General features: G+C 42.4%; 1 protein-coding gene across 5 annotated transcripts in view; it reads left to right on the top strand.

The window, feature by feature from the left end:
- The window catches only part of trdmt1 (tRNA aspartic acid methyltransferase 1), a 71,187-nt gene that overhangs the window by 53,169 nt on the left and 2,218 nt on the right, over nucleotides 1-15,800 (top strand). For all 5 annotated transcript variants that reach the window (XM_080210833.1, XM_080210808.1, XM_080210799.1 and 2 more), the window contains 4 exons: nucleotides 4,424-4,507; nucleotides 5,454-5,815; nucleotides 9,655-9,712; nucleotides 11,727-11,856. In XM_080210833.1, coding sequence (XP_080066959.1) covers nucleotides 4,424-4,507; nucleotides 5,454-5,815; nucleotides 9,655-9,712; nucleotides 11,727-11,856 — 634 coding nt within the window. The remainder of the gene's footprint in view (nucleotides 1-4,423; nucleotides 4,508-5,453; nucleotides 5,816-9,654; nucleotides 9,713-11,726; nucleotides 11,857-15,800) is intronic.

The raw sequence follows: 15,800 nt of genomic DNA, 5'->3' as shown, positions 1-15,800 counted from the left end.
CTACCAGCCAAAGCCATTTCATGCCCTCTCTTCGCCCTTCTAATTCCCCTTTTTAGCTCCCTCCTACTCTCTCTATATTCCTCCAGCGCACTCTCCGTACCCAGTCGTTTCGACCTAACATACGCCTCCCTCTTCTTCCTGACCAAGTCTTCAATACTCCCTGTAATCCACGGCTCTCTAATCCTACCTTTCCCATCCTTCCGCTTAACCGGAACATACCTCCCCTGCAACCATTTCATTTTGCCCTTAAAAGCCTCCCACTTGCCAACTGTGGACTTGCCAGCTAATAGTCCCTCCCAATCAGTGTCCTGCAGCTCCCTCCTAATCCTGCTATAGCTCGCCTTTCCCCAGTTCAGCACACTCCTGTTCGGCCGGCACTCGTCCCTTTCCATTTTTATCCTAAAGTAGACGGACTTGTGGTCACTGTTAGCCACATGTTCGCCTACCTCTACCTCACCCACCTGCCCCGGCTCATTACCCAACACTAAATCCAGTATAGCCCCTCCCCTAGTCGGGCTGGTTACATACTGCGCTAGAGACCCTTCCAAAACACATTCTACAAACTCCTCTCCCTCCGTACTCCCAGCTCTAGGCCCCCTCCAATTCACTCCAGGAAGATTAAAGTCACCCACTACAACCACTCTATTCTTCCTGCACCCGTCCAAAATACCCCTGCAAATGCCTTCCTCCACTGACCTCGGGCTGTTGGGTGGCCTATAGTACACCCCTAGCAATGTAATCTCTCCCTTTTTATTCCTCAACTCCACCTACAGTGACTCAATCCCTGTCTCTTCCATGTCGTCCTCCCTCTGCACTACTGTGATGTTTTCCTTTACTAACAGTGCCACCCCTCCACCTCTCTTCAACCCTCCTCTGTCACACCTAAAACACTTATACCCAGGAACATTCAGCTGCCGGTCCTGCCCTTCCCGTAACCACGTCTCCGTTACAGCCACCACATCTAACTGCCTCACAAACATCAAGGCCCTAAGCTCATCCGTTTTCCCTGCCACACTCCTAGCATTGAAACAGACACAGTTCAACCCACGAGTGTCCCTCGGAACCTCCTTCTCCCTGATAATTTTCCTTTCACCCGACTCTCTCCCAGCCACCTCCCCACCCCCCCTCCTTATTAGTTTAAACCATTCCTAAACACCCCAGCTAATCTCCCCGCTAAGACACTAGTTCCCCTCCCGTTCAAATTCTCCCCACCCCTCCTGTACAGTTGCCCTTCTCTCCTAAACACCTCCCAGTGATCCACAAAAGTAAAGCCCTCTACCCTACACCAATCCCTCAACCATGCATTCAACTGCATGATCTCGTCATTCTTTGCCCTGCTCGTACTGGGCAGCAACCCAGAGAGTGCCACCCTGGAGGTCCTGCTCTTTAGTTCGGACCCCAACTCCCTAAATTGCCTACGGACCTCTACCCTACTCCTCCTTCCTATGTCCCCCTCCCCTATGTGTACTATGATCTCTGCCTGGGTCCCCTCCCCTTTCAAAATACCCTCTACCCTTTCCGTTACATCCTTTACCCCTGCTCCAGGGAGGCAGACCACCATCCTGGAGTCACGCCTCTGTCCACAGAACCTCCTATCAATACCTCGGACCCTCCCATTCCCTACCACTATCACCTTGCCAGCCCCCTTCTGTCCCTCTAAGTCAGTCTCCCCTTCCTGCCTATCTTTCTGTGCCCCTGTCGACGAACCTTGGGGGGCCTCTGGGGAGGCCGGGGGACCCTGACTACTCTTCTTCTTCCTCTTTCTCCTCCTAACAGTCGTCCATCCTTCCTGCTCTTCAGCCCTTGAGACCTCTTCCTGCTCATGGTTCCTAGCCATTAACTCCTCGTTTTCCCTGACTAGAAACGCATCTTCCAGACGCCCCTCGAGTGGCCTGACCCGGGCCCTCAAGCGCTGCAGTTCTAAACATTTACTGCCGATGTGGACCTTGGGGACACGTGACACCACCAAGAGCTCCCACATGTGGCACCTGACACAACTTATATTCCTCCCTATATTCCCTGCCATGTCCCAACCTCCTCTAAGCGCCCAAAGGTAGAATGTGCAACGCCCCTTCTCCAAGCCTGCTCTCTCCTAAGCCTAGCGAGCCAAAGCCCTTCTCACTCAGTTCCCACTCACTCCGCTGCCCGCTCCCGATGCTGCCCACTGTATGCTGCTACCCCTTTTTTATACCCCCCGCTCGCCCTTAACAACTGTCCCCTCGCCTAACTTCCGGTACGGAAGTAAACTACACTCTAACAAGCCCCGAGAACCGGAAGTACAGAAAAAAAGCGGTTTTCAATTTAAATCATTGGGAATTATTGGGAGGAAAAACCATGCTTCCGGTTGCTTTCCAGTGGACTGTGATGGGAAGTACATAAATTCATAAGATATAAGAGCAGAATTAGGCTTTTCGGCCTATCAAGTCCGCACCACCATTCGATCATGGCTGACATGCTTCTCATCTCCATTTTCCTGCAAACTCGCCATAACCCTTCAACCCATAACCAATTAAAAATCTGTTTAACTTCTCCTTAAATTTACTCATTGTCCCAGCATCCACCACACTTTGGGGTAGCAAATTTCACAGATTCAGAACCCTTTAAGAGAAATAGTTTCTCCTCAACTCTGCTTTAAATTTGTTACCCCTATCCTAAGACTGTGACCTCTCATCCTAGAATGCCTCACAAGATGAAGCATCTGCTCCACATCTACTTTATCTGTACATTTTGTCAACTTGTATGCCTCATTTGATCGCCCTTCATTCTTCTAAATTCCAGAGAGTATAGGCTGTTCAATCTCTCTTATAAGACAAACCCCTCATCTCTAGAATCTCTAGTGAACCTCCTCTGAACTGCCTCCAATGCCACTACATCTTCCCTCAAATCAAGGGACCAAAACCTTGCAATACTCCAGATCCAGCTCACCAGTGCCTTGTATCGTTGCAACAGTGCTGGTGAAAACAGGTTTTGGTTTCAAGCGAGAAGTCTGCTAATATTCACTGTTGAAACTAACATGGGGCTGGGTTCCTTTGACGTAGAACAGAAAACCCAACCCTACTTTAACCTAATATTTCTTACTTCTAAATTGGACTTTTTGCTGATCAGAAACAGAAAAGATGGTGGACTCTCCTGTCTGGAAATTAACCCTAGCAATTTCCAGAACAAAATAATTATTTTCTCAATTTTGGGAATGTCATATGTCATTATGCATAAGCAGCCTCCAACAGTTCATCTGGGACTGTTTAGACCAATTTCAAAAGGAACCACAGAAATGTCATTTACATCTGATAAGCCAACCTAGTGGAGTCCATAGGTCTGTTAAGACATTGGTTTCCCAAACACAAGATGCTCAAAACGAATGACATCTCTTTCGACCAATAATGGCTGAGACATTATCAGTCCTGAAAACAAAGCCAAATTCCAGACTTTGGATAAATATCCTTTGTTAAAGTCACTGTGGAGATGGAAGATCACATGATCCAAGACTCTGGCCTTTTGAGCTGTTTAATATTACCTTTCTGAGCTGTGCATTCATTCTCCTGTTTAACATCCAACTGGCAAAACACACAAAAGCAAGTTCTGTCCAGGTTGGACCACAGGCCTATCTAACTTGACTCTATGGGAAGATTTCATATCATTGTCTGCAGAGCTGATACAATCTCTGATGCCTACTTCATCTTGAGACATTAGCACCACCTGAAAAGCGAATCTTATACCAGTTCCTGCCAAATGAACTTGAAACACCTACGTGACTTTGAGACTCTGGAATTCACGTTTTCCTGTGGTCCTTGTTTTGTAAACATCCTTTCCTCTATTCCTGTAGTTGTGTGAATGGTCACCTGCTGACTTAATCCTAACTTGAGTTTGCTGTGGGATTTTTAGAAAAATTGGATCAAAAACCAAGGGGTTGGGAAAAAACACTGCCATTTATCCTTAAAAGCAAACTAATCCAAACATCGCCTGTTTGTAAACATGTGGTAAGAGAAAAATTATTGTTTGAATAGACATCTTCCTGTCCATAATAGTAGGAAGAATGGTCTCTCGGATAAGGCACCAAAGGATTATCAAAACCCAAAGGGAACCATAGCCAAAAACTATTTTTTGTTTCCAGTGGACGATAGGAAAAAATTGTAGGTGAGGATGGAGGGTGAGATATGAATGTAAGTCATTTTAACCCATTTGATGCTATCAAGATGCATTAAAAGTTTTATTTTTTCATAGTATTATGACTAACTGATAGAGAATAAACAAAAATAATAGTTTTCTTGCTCCTTCCACTCTATTCAAATATATTCCCTAGATGTAAATTACCCACTGCTAATGTGCTAATATTGACATTTGATTTTATTTGTTTTATTGAATTATGTGCCTGATTCCTCCTCCCTTTCCAATTTTGATGATGCTAACAAATATTTTTCATTAGTTAAGCATACCAAACTCAAGGCTGCGATATTTTCTCCTTGCAAAGCTCCAACCTGATGCTTTCTGCTTTCAAACTTCTCATCAGGTAGGTTTGGTTGTATGATGAATGTTGTTTAAAAGAACAGTGGAAAATAGCTGGTCATAAGCATACCTCATCTCAAAATCATGCAATTTATTCTAAAGAATTAGTTTTCAGTCATTTTGCTGAAAAGGCAGCAATTATATGAAGGAATAAAGTTTTTCCTCTTTGCTGTAAACTTCTATATCCTGTGAATGTTTTTATCATCTCAGTGTAGGCTATCCATACAAATCCAACCAGATATTTGTCTATCATTTTGAATAATTCGATTGACAACATCACTGGCTTTTGCTGGGAGTCTGATTGTTCCCTCGAGAATAGGAATTCTTCAAAATTTGAGATATTATTGCCAATTTTTATAGTGCTTTTGTGCACCCTAATCCTATGCAACAGCAAACTATGAAAAAAATTTGATTATCTAGTGTAGATGTGCTGGTTGACTCGCCTGTTAAATGAACACCATTTGCAAAATTCCCTCTTTATATCAAGTTGATTTCATTTTTACAATGTAATTTATAGATGTTTTTGATAACTGTAATGTTTGATATCTCAATGCTATGTTGTTTCCACTGGGCAAAGTACCAAGGATTCTGCCTGGAAGAAACTAGTACATAGCAGATTGAAAACTATCACATAAACAAGCATCATTTCGAAAAGCAGTATGCAAGTTGATATTCCTGACTTACATCTTATTTGCTCGCAGAGATTAAACTTCTTTTAAATAACCTGTTAAGGCACACTAAAATATGAATTTAAAAGAAAAAGACCTTGATCATATACTTATTTCATTCCAACCCTCTTTCTTGATAAATATTTTTCACATCAGATGATGTTGAATCAAGAATGTTCAGCATTTTTAAAAGAGAAGTAATTCTTTTTACGTTTTCTGTTGCAAGTAGTTTTGCAGTACTAACCAGTATAGCTCTACTAACATTTTTATCTATGCTTTCAGATACTAAAATATTTCCCAGACCATGACGATGCAGAGATGAGATCAGCAGATGGTTCTAGTTTTAACCATATATCATCCACTGAGGGTGACAAAAAAGAACAGAAAAACCCCGAATATTGTGCTGAGAATGCCAAAAGTCAAGCAAATGTGAATCTCCTTTACAAATTAGAGACACCAGAACATCTGAAACAGAAGCAAATTCAGAACAATAACTTGTCGATCCGGATGATCCAAGACTTCTTAGAAGAGGGACTGCAGGATTCGAGCCCTTACATCATACCCTCAAAGTCCTTACTGCGTTATGCTTTGATACTAGACATAGTTGAACAAACTTGTAGGAGATCAGTGTGTTTCACTAAAGGGTAGGCCACTTTCATCCAATCAAGAAACTAATATTTTAATGTTTAAAATTAAGTAGCCTTTTTTGTAAGAAAATCTTTAAGCAAATATCCTTGAATGATGCCTTACTCATTGTTCTGCTTTGGTTTAAACACATACAGATAATTTTATTATAGTATAAATTCTCGGGCATTTTTTTTTACAGCTGGCAGATTGGAATGTTTGCTTTGTTCAGCTTTGATAATATATTAAATATGTGATTCGTGCAAACTTTGACAATAATGTTACATAAATTTGGTGGGATGATATTGCTTGTAAAATTAGCTATTTTAACCAATTCGAAAACAATGAAATTAAATTAATAATTGGTCTTCTGTGGTATTTGGCAAGATCAAGTGCAATAGTTAGGCGAAGTGAGGTTAGAAAAAAGGAATTTGGGCTGGTCCAACAGATATAGTTTTAAAAAGTTTATTTATTAGTCACAAGTAAGGCTTGCATTAACACTGCAATGAAGTTACCCTGAAAATCCCCTAGTCACCACATTCTAGCGCCTGTTTGCGTAAACTGAGGGAGAACTTAGCATGCTCAATGCACCTAACCAGCATGTCTTTCAGAATGTGGGAAGAAACCTGAGCACCCGGAGGAAACCCACACAGACACAGAGAGAAGTTGCAAACTCTGCATAGACAGTGACCCAAGCCGGGAATCGAACCCAGGTTCCTGGCGCGTGAGGCAGCACTGTGTCACTATGCCACCCACAAGGAATGTATAGTTGAGCTTTCCTTTTAATATTTATCAATCTGTGCTTATTTCCATTACATTTGTAATGGAAACTGTCTTGCCAATTTTCCATGCTGTAATTATACCATGAAACCTTAAAATTTTTATAAAAGCTCCAAGGAAATCATCTCCATCTGCCAAACCTATGTTTCTGTTATCAGCTGATACTTAGTCATGACCTTAATCCCAGTTGTTTTAACAGTTCAGAAAGCAGATATTTTTTCTCTATATGCCATTATTTTGAAATTCATCCATGATGTCCTTAATGCTGTCCAGTTATTGCCATCTTTTAAGAAAGGAAAAAAAAAGAAGGGGAATCTTTCACTCCAAAACATTGCTATTATGCAGAATCAGAGTTTTATTCAACAACTTAATTGATTTAGGGTTCTATAATCAGTCGACTCTAATTAAGCAAAGAAATAAAATTCGATTTATGGGAACGAAAATCTTTACTTGATTTCTCATCATCTTTAGAATGTCTTGGCCTTGAAGAATTTTCTACCAGTTACTGAACTGTTATTTTTAAACTTCTGGGAATTTGCGTTAGTTAGACCATACCTGGAATACTGTGAACAGCTTTGGTCCCCTTATCTTAAGAAAAAAATGACTGGCATTGGAGATAGTTCAGAGAAAGTTCATTGGGTTGACCCCAGGCATAGAAGAATTTTTTTTGAGAAGTTTAATAGGTTGGACCTCTACAAGTTGCAGTTTAGAAGAATGAGAGGCAACCTTTTTGAGACATGTAGGATTCTCAGGGGCCCTTGAGAGGCATTTTCCCCTTAAAGAGTTTAGGACCGGGGGCATAATCTCAGAGTAAATGGTTGGCCTCTAACACAGAATTACCAAAATTCACTGGATTCCGGGGAAGTGCCAGAAGATTGGAAAACGGCTAATGTTACGCCGCTGTTTAAAAAAGGTAGCAGACAAAAGGCAGGGAATTATAGGCTGGTTAGTTTAATGTCTGTAGTTGGAAAAATGCTTGAATCCATCATCAAAGAAGAAATAGCGAGGCACCTCGAAAGGAATGGTTTGATAGAGCAGACGCAGCACGGATTCGTTAAGAAGTTGTGTTTGACAAATTTATTGGATTTCTATGAGGATGTGACTATTGTGGTAGTCATGATGTGGGTATGCCGGCGTTGGACTGGCGTAAACACAGTAAAAAGTCTGACAACACCAGGTTTTAGTCCAACCTATTTATTTGATAATATACTCGCAAGCTTTCGAGGGGTTACCCTCTTCGTCAGGTGAATGGAGAACTCTCCATTCACCTGACGAAGAGGGTAACCCCTCGAAAGCTTGCGAGTATATTATCAAATAAATAGGTTGGACTAAAACCTGGTGTTGTCAGACTTTTTACTATTGTGGTAGACAGAGGAGAACCGGTGGATGTGGTGTTTTTAGATTTTCAAAAGGCGTTTGATAAGGTGCCTCATAAAAGGTTGCTACAGAAGGTTAGGGTGCACGGAGTTGGGGGTAAGGTGTTAGCATGGATAGAAGATTGGTTGTCTAATAGGAAGCAGAGAGTTGGTATCAATGGGTGCTATTCTGATTGGTGGTTGGTGACTAGTGGAGTGCTGCAGGGATCATGCTGTGGCCTCGGCTGTTTACCATTTATATAGATGACCTGGAGGAGGGGGCTGAGTGTAGGGTGACGAAATTTGCTGATGACACGAAGATGAGTGGAAAAGTAAATTGTGCGGAGGGTGTGGAAAGTCTGCAGAGGGATCCGGATAGGCTGAGCGAGTGGGCGAGGACCTGGCAGATTGAGTATAATGTTAGCAAGTGTGAGGTTATCCACTTTGGCAGAAATAATAGTAGGAAGGATTATTTATAGGGCGAAAAGCTGCAGCATGCTACAGTGCAGAGGGACCTGGGGGTCCTTGTGCATGAGTTGCAAAAACCCAGTCTGCAGGTGCAGCAGGTGATCAAGAAGGTGAATGGAATGCTGGCCTTTATAGCGAGGGGGATAGACTATAAAAGCAGGGAGGTCTTGCTGCAACTGTATAGGGTACTGGTGAGGCCGCAGCTGGAGTATTGTGTGCAGTTTTGGTCGCCGCACTTGCTCAAGGATATTTTGGCCTTGCAGGGAGTGCAGAGGAAGTTCACTAGGCTGATACCGGAGATGTGGGGGTTGGACTATGAAGAGAGACTAAATAGACTGGGTCTGTACTCGTTGGAGTTTAGAAGGATGAGAGGGGATCTTATAGAGACATATAAGATAATGAAGGGGATGGATAGGGTAGAGGTAGAGAGATTTTTCCCGCTTAGAAAGGATAGCAGGACTAGAGGGCACAGCCTCAAGATAAGGGGGGGGCGGGGTGCCGTTTAGATTGGAGTTGAGGAGGAACTTCTTCACTCAAAGGGTGGTGAACCTCTGGAATTCTCTGCCCGTTGAAGTGGTGGAGGCTACCTCGTTAAATATATTTAAGTCACGGGTAGATAGGTTTTTGACAGACAAGGGAATTAAGGGTTGTGGGGAGAGAGCGGGAAAGGGGAACTGATCAACTTCAGATCAGCCATGATCTTATTGAATGGCGGAGCAGGCTCGAAGGGCTAGATGGCCTACTCCTGCTCCTATTTCTTATGTTCTTATGTACAAGGATGAGGAAGAATTTCTTCTCTCAATGCTTCACCACAGAGGTGCCATCGAGGCTGGGTCATTAAGCATGTTCAAGGCTGAGATAGACAGATTTTTAATCAGTAAGGGAATTGAGGGTTATGGAAATAAGGTCGGAAAGTGAAGTTGAGGATTATCACATCACGTCAGTCATGATCTCATTAAATGATGGGCAGATTTGATGGGCCAAATGGCCAATTTCTGTTCCTATGTGTTACGGCGTGTAGTGATGGATACTAACCACAAATTACCCCTGTCCTGAGTGATGATTGAGACTTACTAGGTGGTTTATAATATTATGGATTTGATTAAATGTTTGAAGTTTGGAAATGACCTGATTTTTTAACATGATATGCTGTCTCATAAACATCAATAATGACATTTTCGGATACTTTTTTTCCCTTTTTTTGTGTAAGTTCACTGTTTGTTGCAATAATTAATTGGTTCTGCATTCCAATAAAGGTATGGCCATTATGTCGAAGGTACGGGTTCAGTATTAAAAACTGCATCAGATGTGGAGGTATGTTAAGCTTTGGATCTTGTCATGGCAATTAACTGTTTAAAACTACAAAAGGAACCTCTTATTGATTTAATTAAGCATGTGAAAAGTGGCTGTTGAGATGTGCAATGGTAATTAATTGATGGCACAAGATCTCCACAGACACCAAACAAATTGTGGGTGGCATTCGCCCAACCCACATGCAGCAGGTTTGGTTGTGGGCAGGCACAGAGTATCTGGCGGGAGCCAGAAAGGTGGAAACCCTTTGGCGTTGCAATTGTCCCTGTGATGAGATCAATGACAGATCAGCTATCCTGCTGGCAGGTGGCACGAATGGCACTTTTATTCATTTGCTTCTTATGAATGCTCATGAGACTGCTTTCCAGTCTTGTGTCACACCAGCGGGAAAGTAGATCAGCAGCAAACCCGATTACTAAAGGGCAGCATGCACAAGATAGTTCATAGTTGGCACGAGACTTTGATGTATGTGCAACAAAGTTTTCTGCCATAATGTTGCATTGCTTCTGATTTGCTGTATACCGCCCTGCCAGGACAACAAGTTCCTGCCCTCCATCTCTGTGGTGAGCTGCTCTTCATAAACAATGCCCTACTGCTGGACCCATGTGTCCTCCTGTGCCACTGCTCAGTTCAGTAGAAGATGATTGAACTGAGGAACTGACTTCCTCTTGAGGCTGCTAACTTTTTCCCTCTGGGTTGCTGACATCCTGCTCGTTCTGGTGGGCTGGAGAGAGTGATACAAGTGTCTGGACGGCTATTTAAATATGATGCTGGGACCTTTGGACCTGTCAGCAGAGGGTGGGTGGATGAATAAGTTGGAGGGGAGCACATCTGTGCGTAATTAATGAGGTTCCAAATGCAGAACCTGGCATGGGATCCCACCATTTTGGTCAGTAGGATAAGCACCGCCAGAGCTGCTTGCCACCACGCTTAGTCTCAAAATAGGAGTATTGCTCTTTGAGTTTCTGCTTGTAATGTGGTTATGTGCGAGATGCAACAAGCCTGAACCCTTTGGCCTGAGGGTGCTAAAATGGGAGACATACCGTGGGGACATAATCAGGATGTGGCAACAATTGAGATATGAGTGTTTGAGCAAATTAACAGTTTGAGAGGGATTATGATGCAAGTAGGTGTAAGGCTAGGCATTAAATATCAGAAATGTGCGGCATTTCAGCAATATAATTGCGTGTAGATTGATTTTAATGTTTGGAATCTGTTGTAACAAGATAGCCACTGCTGAAGTTGTAATTATGAATTAATAAATAGAATGTTGCCTTACATGATGCTACCCTGTATATATATTTTCCATGGATCTCACAAATGCAACAATAGTGCCTGAAGTTGAAATTCAGCAGGTTCTTCTTTGACCCAAATTTTTCTAGCAATATAGCCAAAGCAAAGGCACAGCTACAAATAGCCTTCATCCACATTTGACCTGGATCCAATTTCAGTACACTTTTTTTTTGTTTATATCCAGTTCAGTCCAAAATCCAATTCAGAATCTCAACAAGTGAGACATTCCAGATCCAAGCTGACAAGACAGGCTCACCAGTTCCTGTCTTGGGCTTGATCCAAACTGATCGGAATAGGCATTGCACCTCCTCCAAGGCTTGATCTTATTTGCATCTTAGCCAAAAGACCTGGATGCCACTTTAAAAAAATGTCTCAAATGCAGCCTCAGTGTAACCTTATGACTTGGTGGGATGGCAAAACTACATTTGATCTTAGTTAAAGGGCTTGGGTCCAATACACAATCTGCTACCAGAGACTAGAAAGTAGCATAAGTCAAAGAACACAGCTGTAGTGCTTCACTTTTTCTCTAATCTACACTCTCTTCAAGTGCAGCTTTCCAGTAGGAACAACCAGTTATTGAATCCATGCCTCAGTGTTAAAATGTACTTCAGTAATGTTGGAATTTTTTTGAATTGCTTTCAGCTTTATGGTCTATTAAGCAACACTTGATTTGAAGGAAACTTGTTTGCCTTTCACTTATTTAATTATTTGGTTTTTTTAACAGCTTTCTGAGATCTTCCAGTCATTTCAGGCATTATCAGATGATGAAAAGTTGAACCAGCTGTCAAAATTAAAACTGCGGTATTTCACTCCTAGGGAAATAGCAAATCTTCATGGATTTCCTCCAGAATTTAGTACGTGCATAATGTTCCAGAATATTGCTGTTTTGTGAAAATGAAACACCTTCAACTTTATTCTTATTTTCTATGACTCTATCACATTACACACCTTCTAAATCCAGAAAAGCACTTGGGCAACTGCTTCCTGCCTTACCATTGAGACGGCAGAACTAGTTACTGGAGTGCACACAACAGTAATTCAGACATGACTTTCTTCACCCTTTCTTTAGCTAACATTTGGTCTTCACTTACCTCTTCATTATGACAGAATGATTATGATATAGCATCAGCACTGGAGAAGGAGAAAAATGTTCCACTGAGACTCCAAGGGTGGGATCATTGTCCTGGTGAATCGAATATTATTGCAGTTGACAGGACTTTAAACTACCTAAAAGAAAAATACTGAAATGCTGGAAATCTGAAAAAAAAAAGGCTGGAAAAACTCAGCAGGTCTGGCAACACCTGGGGAGAGGCAAACGGAGTTAATGGCCGGAATTTTACGGCCACGCCCATCCTGGAATTGGAGCTGATCTGGCTCGCAGAACAGAATTCTCCATTGGCCTCGGGTGGGATTTTACAAGCTTTGCCTGAGCGAGGTCATAAAATTACGGCCAATGTTTTGAGTCCATATGACTTTACAGCTGAAGTGAAGGAGAAATGTGATGGATTATTTATAAGGAGTGGGTGGAGCAAAATAGGTCAGTGATAGGTGGGAGCTAGGAGAGTTTGCAACAAAGATCTGTAGGACGTAAGTCAAAGGAGATATTAATGGCAGAAGAAAGACTATGGAAGATGCTGATAGTGAGTGGTATGTTTTAATAGGAGAATAAAGATCAATGCTTAGTGAAAGCAGAACTCAGGATGGAGGAGAAAAGTCACAATCTAAAGTTGCTCAACTCACTGTTGAGTGCCAAGGGCAATAATGTGCTGAATCGGAAGATGAGGTGCTAATCCTCCAGTTTGCATTGGGCTTCCTTGGACCATTACAACAGAACAATGACAAACATATGGGCATGAGAGCAAGATGCTGAGCTGAAATGGCAAGAAACAGAAAGGTTGGGGTCATGCTTGAAGGCTGAGCAAAGGTGTTCAGCAAAGTGATCACCCAGTCTGCATTTAGTTTCCTAACGTAGAAGAGACCACATTGGGAGCAGGGAATACAATAGATCAAATTGAACGAAGTGCAAGTGAAATGTTGCTTCACCTGAAATGACTGTTTTCGGCCAAATCAATGAGATGGAGGCGGTAAAGAGTCAAGTATTATAGCTTCTGCAATTGCAAGGGAAGGGAACGAGGCGTGACTAGAGTGTCACAGAGGGAGTGGTCCCTGTGGAACGCTGACAGGGTGAGAAAATATGGGTTTGTGGTACCATTGTGCTGGGGTTGGCAGAAATGGTAGAGGATAATCCTTTGAACGTGGAGGCTGGTGTGATGAAAAATGAGGACAAGAGAGATCCTACAGTGGTTCTGAGAGGGAGGGAAAGGGTGAGGGCAGAGGTGTGGGAAACAATTTGGACCCAGTTGAGTGCCTTGTCAACCACAAAGGAAGGTGGGAGGGAAAACTCAGTTAAGGAAAAAAGGTAGACATGTCAGAAGTGCTTTGTTGAATGTGGCATCAGCAGAATAGATGCAGTGGGGGTGGAGAAAATGGGAGAATGGAATGGAGTCCTTACAGGAAGAAGGGTGTGAGAAACTGTAGTTGAGGTAGCTATGGGAGTTGGTGAGCCTGTGATGAATATTGGTAGTTGGTCTGTTATCAGATATGGAGACAGAGAGGTCAAGGATGATGGACCACATTAGAGTGAGAGATGGGTAGAAATTAGGATCAAAATTAGTACATTTTTCCAGGTCCAGATAAGAACATGAAGCAGCAGCGATACAGTCAGCAATATAACAGGAAATAGACTTGTTACAATTGGGGCCTGAGCAGTACTGAAACAAAGAATATCCACATACCCACTCCTCCAAATGGTAGGCATAGCTAAGGCCCATGTGGGTACCCATAGCCACACCTTTTATTTGCAGGAAGACAAGTTAAAAGAGAAGTTGTTGAGTGACAAACAAGTTCAGCCCAGCTAAGGAGAGTGGTGATGGACAGGACTTGTTTAGGCCTCTGATCAAGAAGGAGCCGGGATCTCTCAGACCATCACGGGTGATGGAGGTGCAGAGAAATTGGCAATTCATAGTGAAGTGACGGTGTTTAGGGCCAGGAAATTGGAAATTATTGAAATGACAGAGAGTGTAAGAAGAAACATGATGTAGATGTGAAGAGGCTAGATAAGTGGAGAGAGGATGGAATCAAGATAGGAAGAAATGAGAATTGTTTTTTGAATCTACAAGGGCAGTCCAGTACGTAGATTTTAGGAAGGACAATGGACAATCTTGCATTTTCCCTATGTTGTATTCCAGTTGCCAGATATTTGCCCAAACACCTACCCTATCTAAATCCTTTTGTAATCTGCTTATGCCTTTTCACCAATTACTTTGCTACTTAACTTTGTATCATCAGCAAATTTAGCAACCATATCATTGGTTTCTTCATCCAGATCATTTATATAAATTGTTAAGAGTTGAGGTACCAGCACTGATCCATGTTGTATGTCACTAGTCACATCCTGCCAACCAGAAAATGAACCATTTATGCTTGTTTCTTTTTCCTGTTAGCTAGCAATCTTCTACCCATACCAATATGTTACCCACCCCCCTGCATCTTGTACTTTGTTTTCTGTAATAACCTTTGATGAGGCATCCCTTTATCCACAGCACTTGTTACTACTTCAAATACAAGTAAAAAAAATGCTGATGAAATGAATGTGACTAAGTGACAAATCCCCCAAATCTGACAACATCCCCATGGCTTTAAAAGCAGTACCTGCAGAGATAATGGACGCACTTGTTTTGATCTTCCAGAATTCTTTTTAAAGTAAAGTTAAAGTTTCTTTATTAGTCACAAGTAGCCTTACGTTCACACTGCAATGAAGTTACTGCGAAAATCCCCTAGTCACCACACTCTTTCGCTTGTTTGGGTACACTGAGGGAGAATTTAATATGGCCAACCTGCACACCTTGGAACTGTGGGAGGAAACTTTAAGGGCATTGCGAACTTTAAGGGCGTTCAAATGGTCAGTGGATAGGCATATGGTTAACATTGGAATAGTTTAGAGGGTCATTAGATTGGTTCCACTGGTTGGCGCAATATCAAGGGCCGAAGGGCCTGTACTGCGCTGTAATGTTCTATGAAACCGGATCACCCGGAGGGGAAACACACAGGCACATGGAGAACTGCAAACTCCTGCAACCAACTACCGCATGATGTAATGTCCTATCCTACAGTTAAATGTGGATATTCAGACTTCTATTCTTGAATGTTACAGAAGTGCACACCATGGAGGCTTGGAAACCACATAAAGTTAAAATCAGTATTCCTGTCATTTTGCATAAAGTTTTTGATACTAAAAGATGATCAGATTTAATGCTTCATAACAAAAGAACATAAGAAAAAGGAACAGGAGTAGGCCATTCAAACAATCAAGCCTGCTTTGCCATTCTGTTAGATCATGGCTGGTCTGATTGTGGCCTGAACTCCACTTTCCTGTCTGCCACTTCATAATCCTTGACTCCCTCATAGATCAAAAAATCCATCTAACTCAAGCTTTAATATATTCAATGACTTAGCCTCTCTTGATTTCTTGAGCATGTGGATATGGGGCGGCACAGTAGATAGTACTGCTGCCTCACAGCGCCAGCGCCTGGGTTCGATTCCCAGCTTGGCTTATTGTCTGTGCTGTGTCTTCACATTCTCCCTGTATCTGCATGGGTTTCCTCCAGATGCTCCCACAGTCCAAAAGATATGCTGGTTAGATGCATTGGCCATGCTCGATTCTCCCTCAGTGTACTCGAACAGGCACCGGAATGTGGCGACTGGAGGATTTTCATTGCCATGTTAATGTAAGCCTACT

The sequence above is a fragment of the Carcharhinus amblyrhynchos genome, chromosome 2, assembly GCF_965287045.1.
Source record: "Carcharhinus amblyrhynchos chromosome 2, sCarAmb.v2.hapA, whole genome shotgun sequence".
In the NCBI taxonomy this organism is placed as follows: Eukaryota; Metazoa; Chordata; class Chondrichthyes; order Carcharhiniformes; family Carcharhinidae; genus Carcharhinus; species Carcharhinus amblyrhynchos.
Note: the sequence above shows the minus strand (reverse complement) of the source record. Positions and strands in the feature narration are given on the sequence as shown.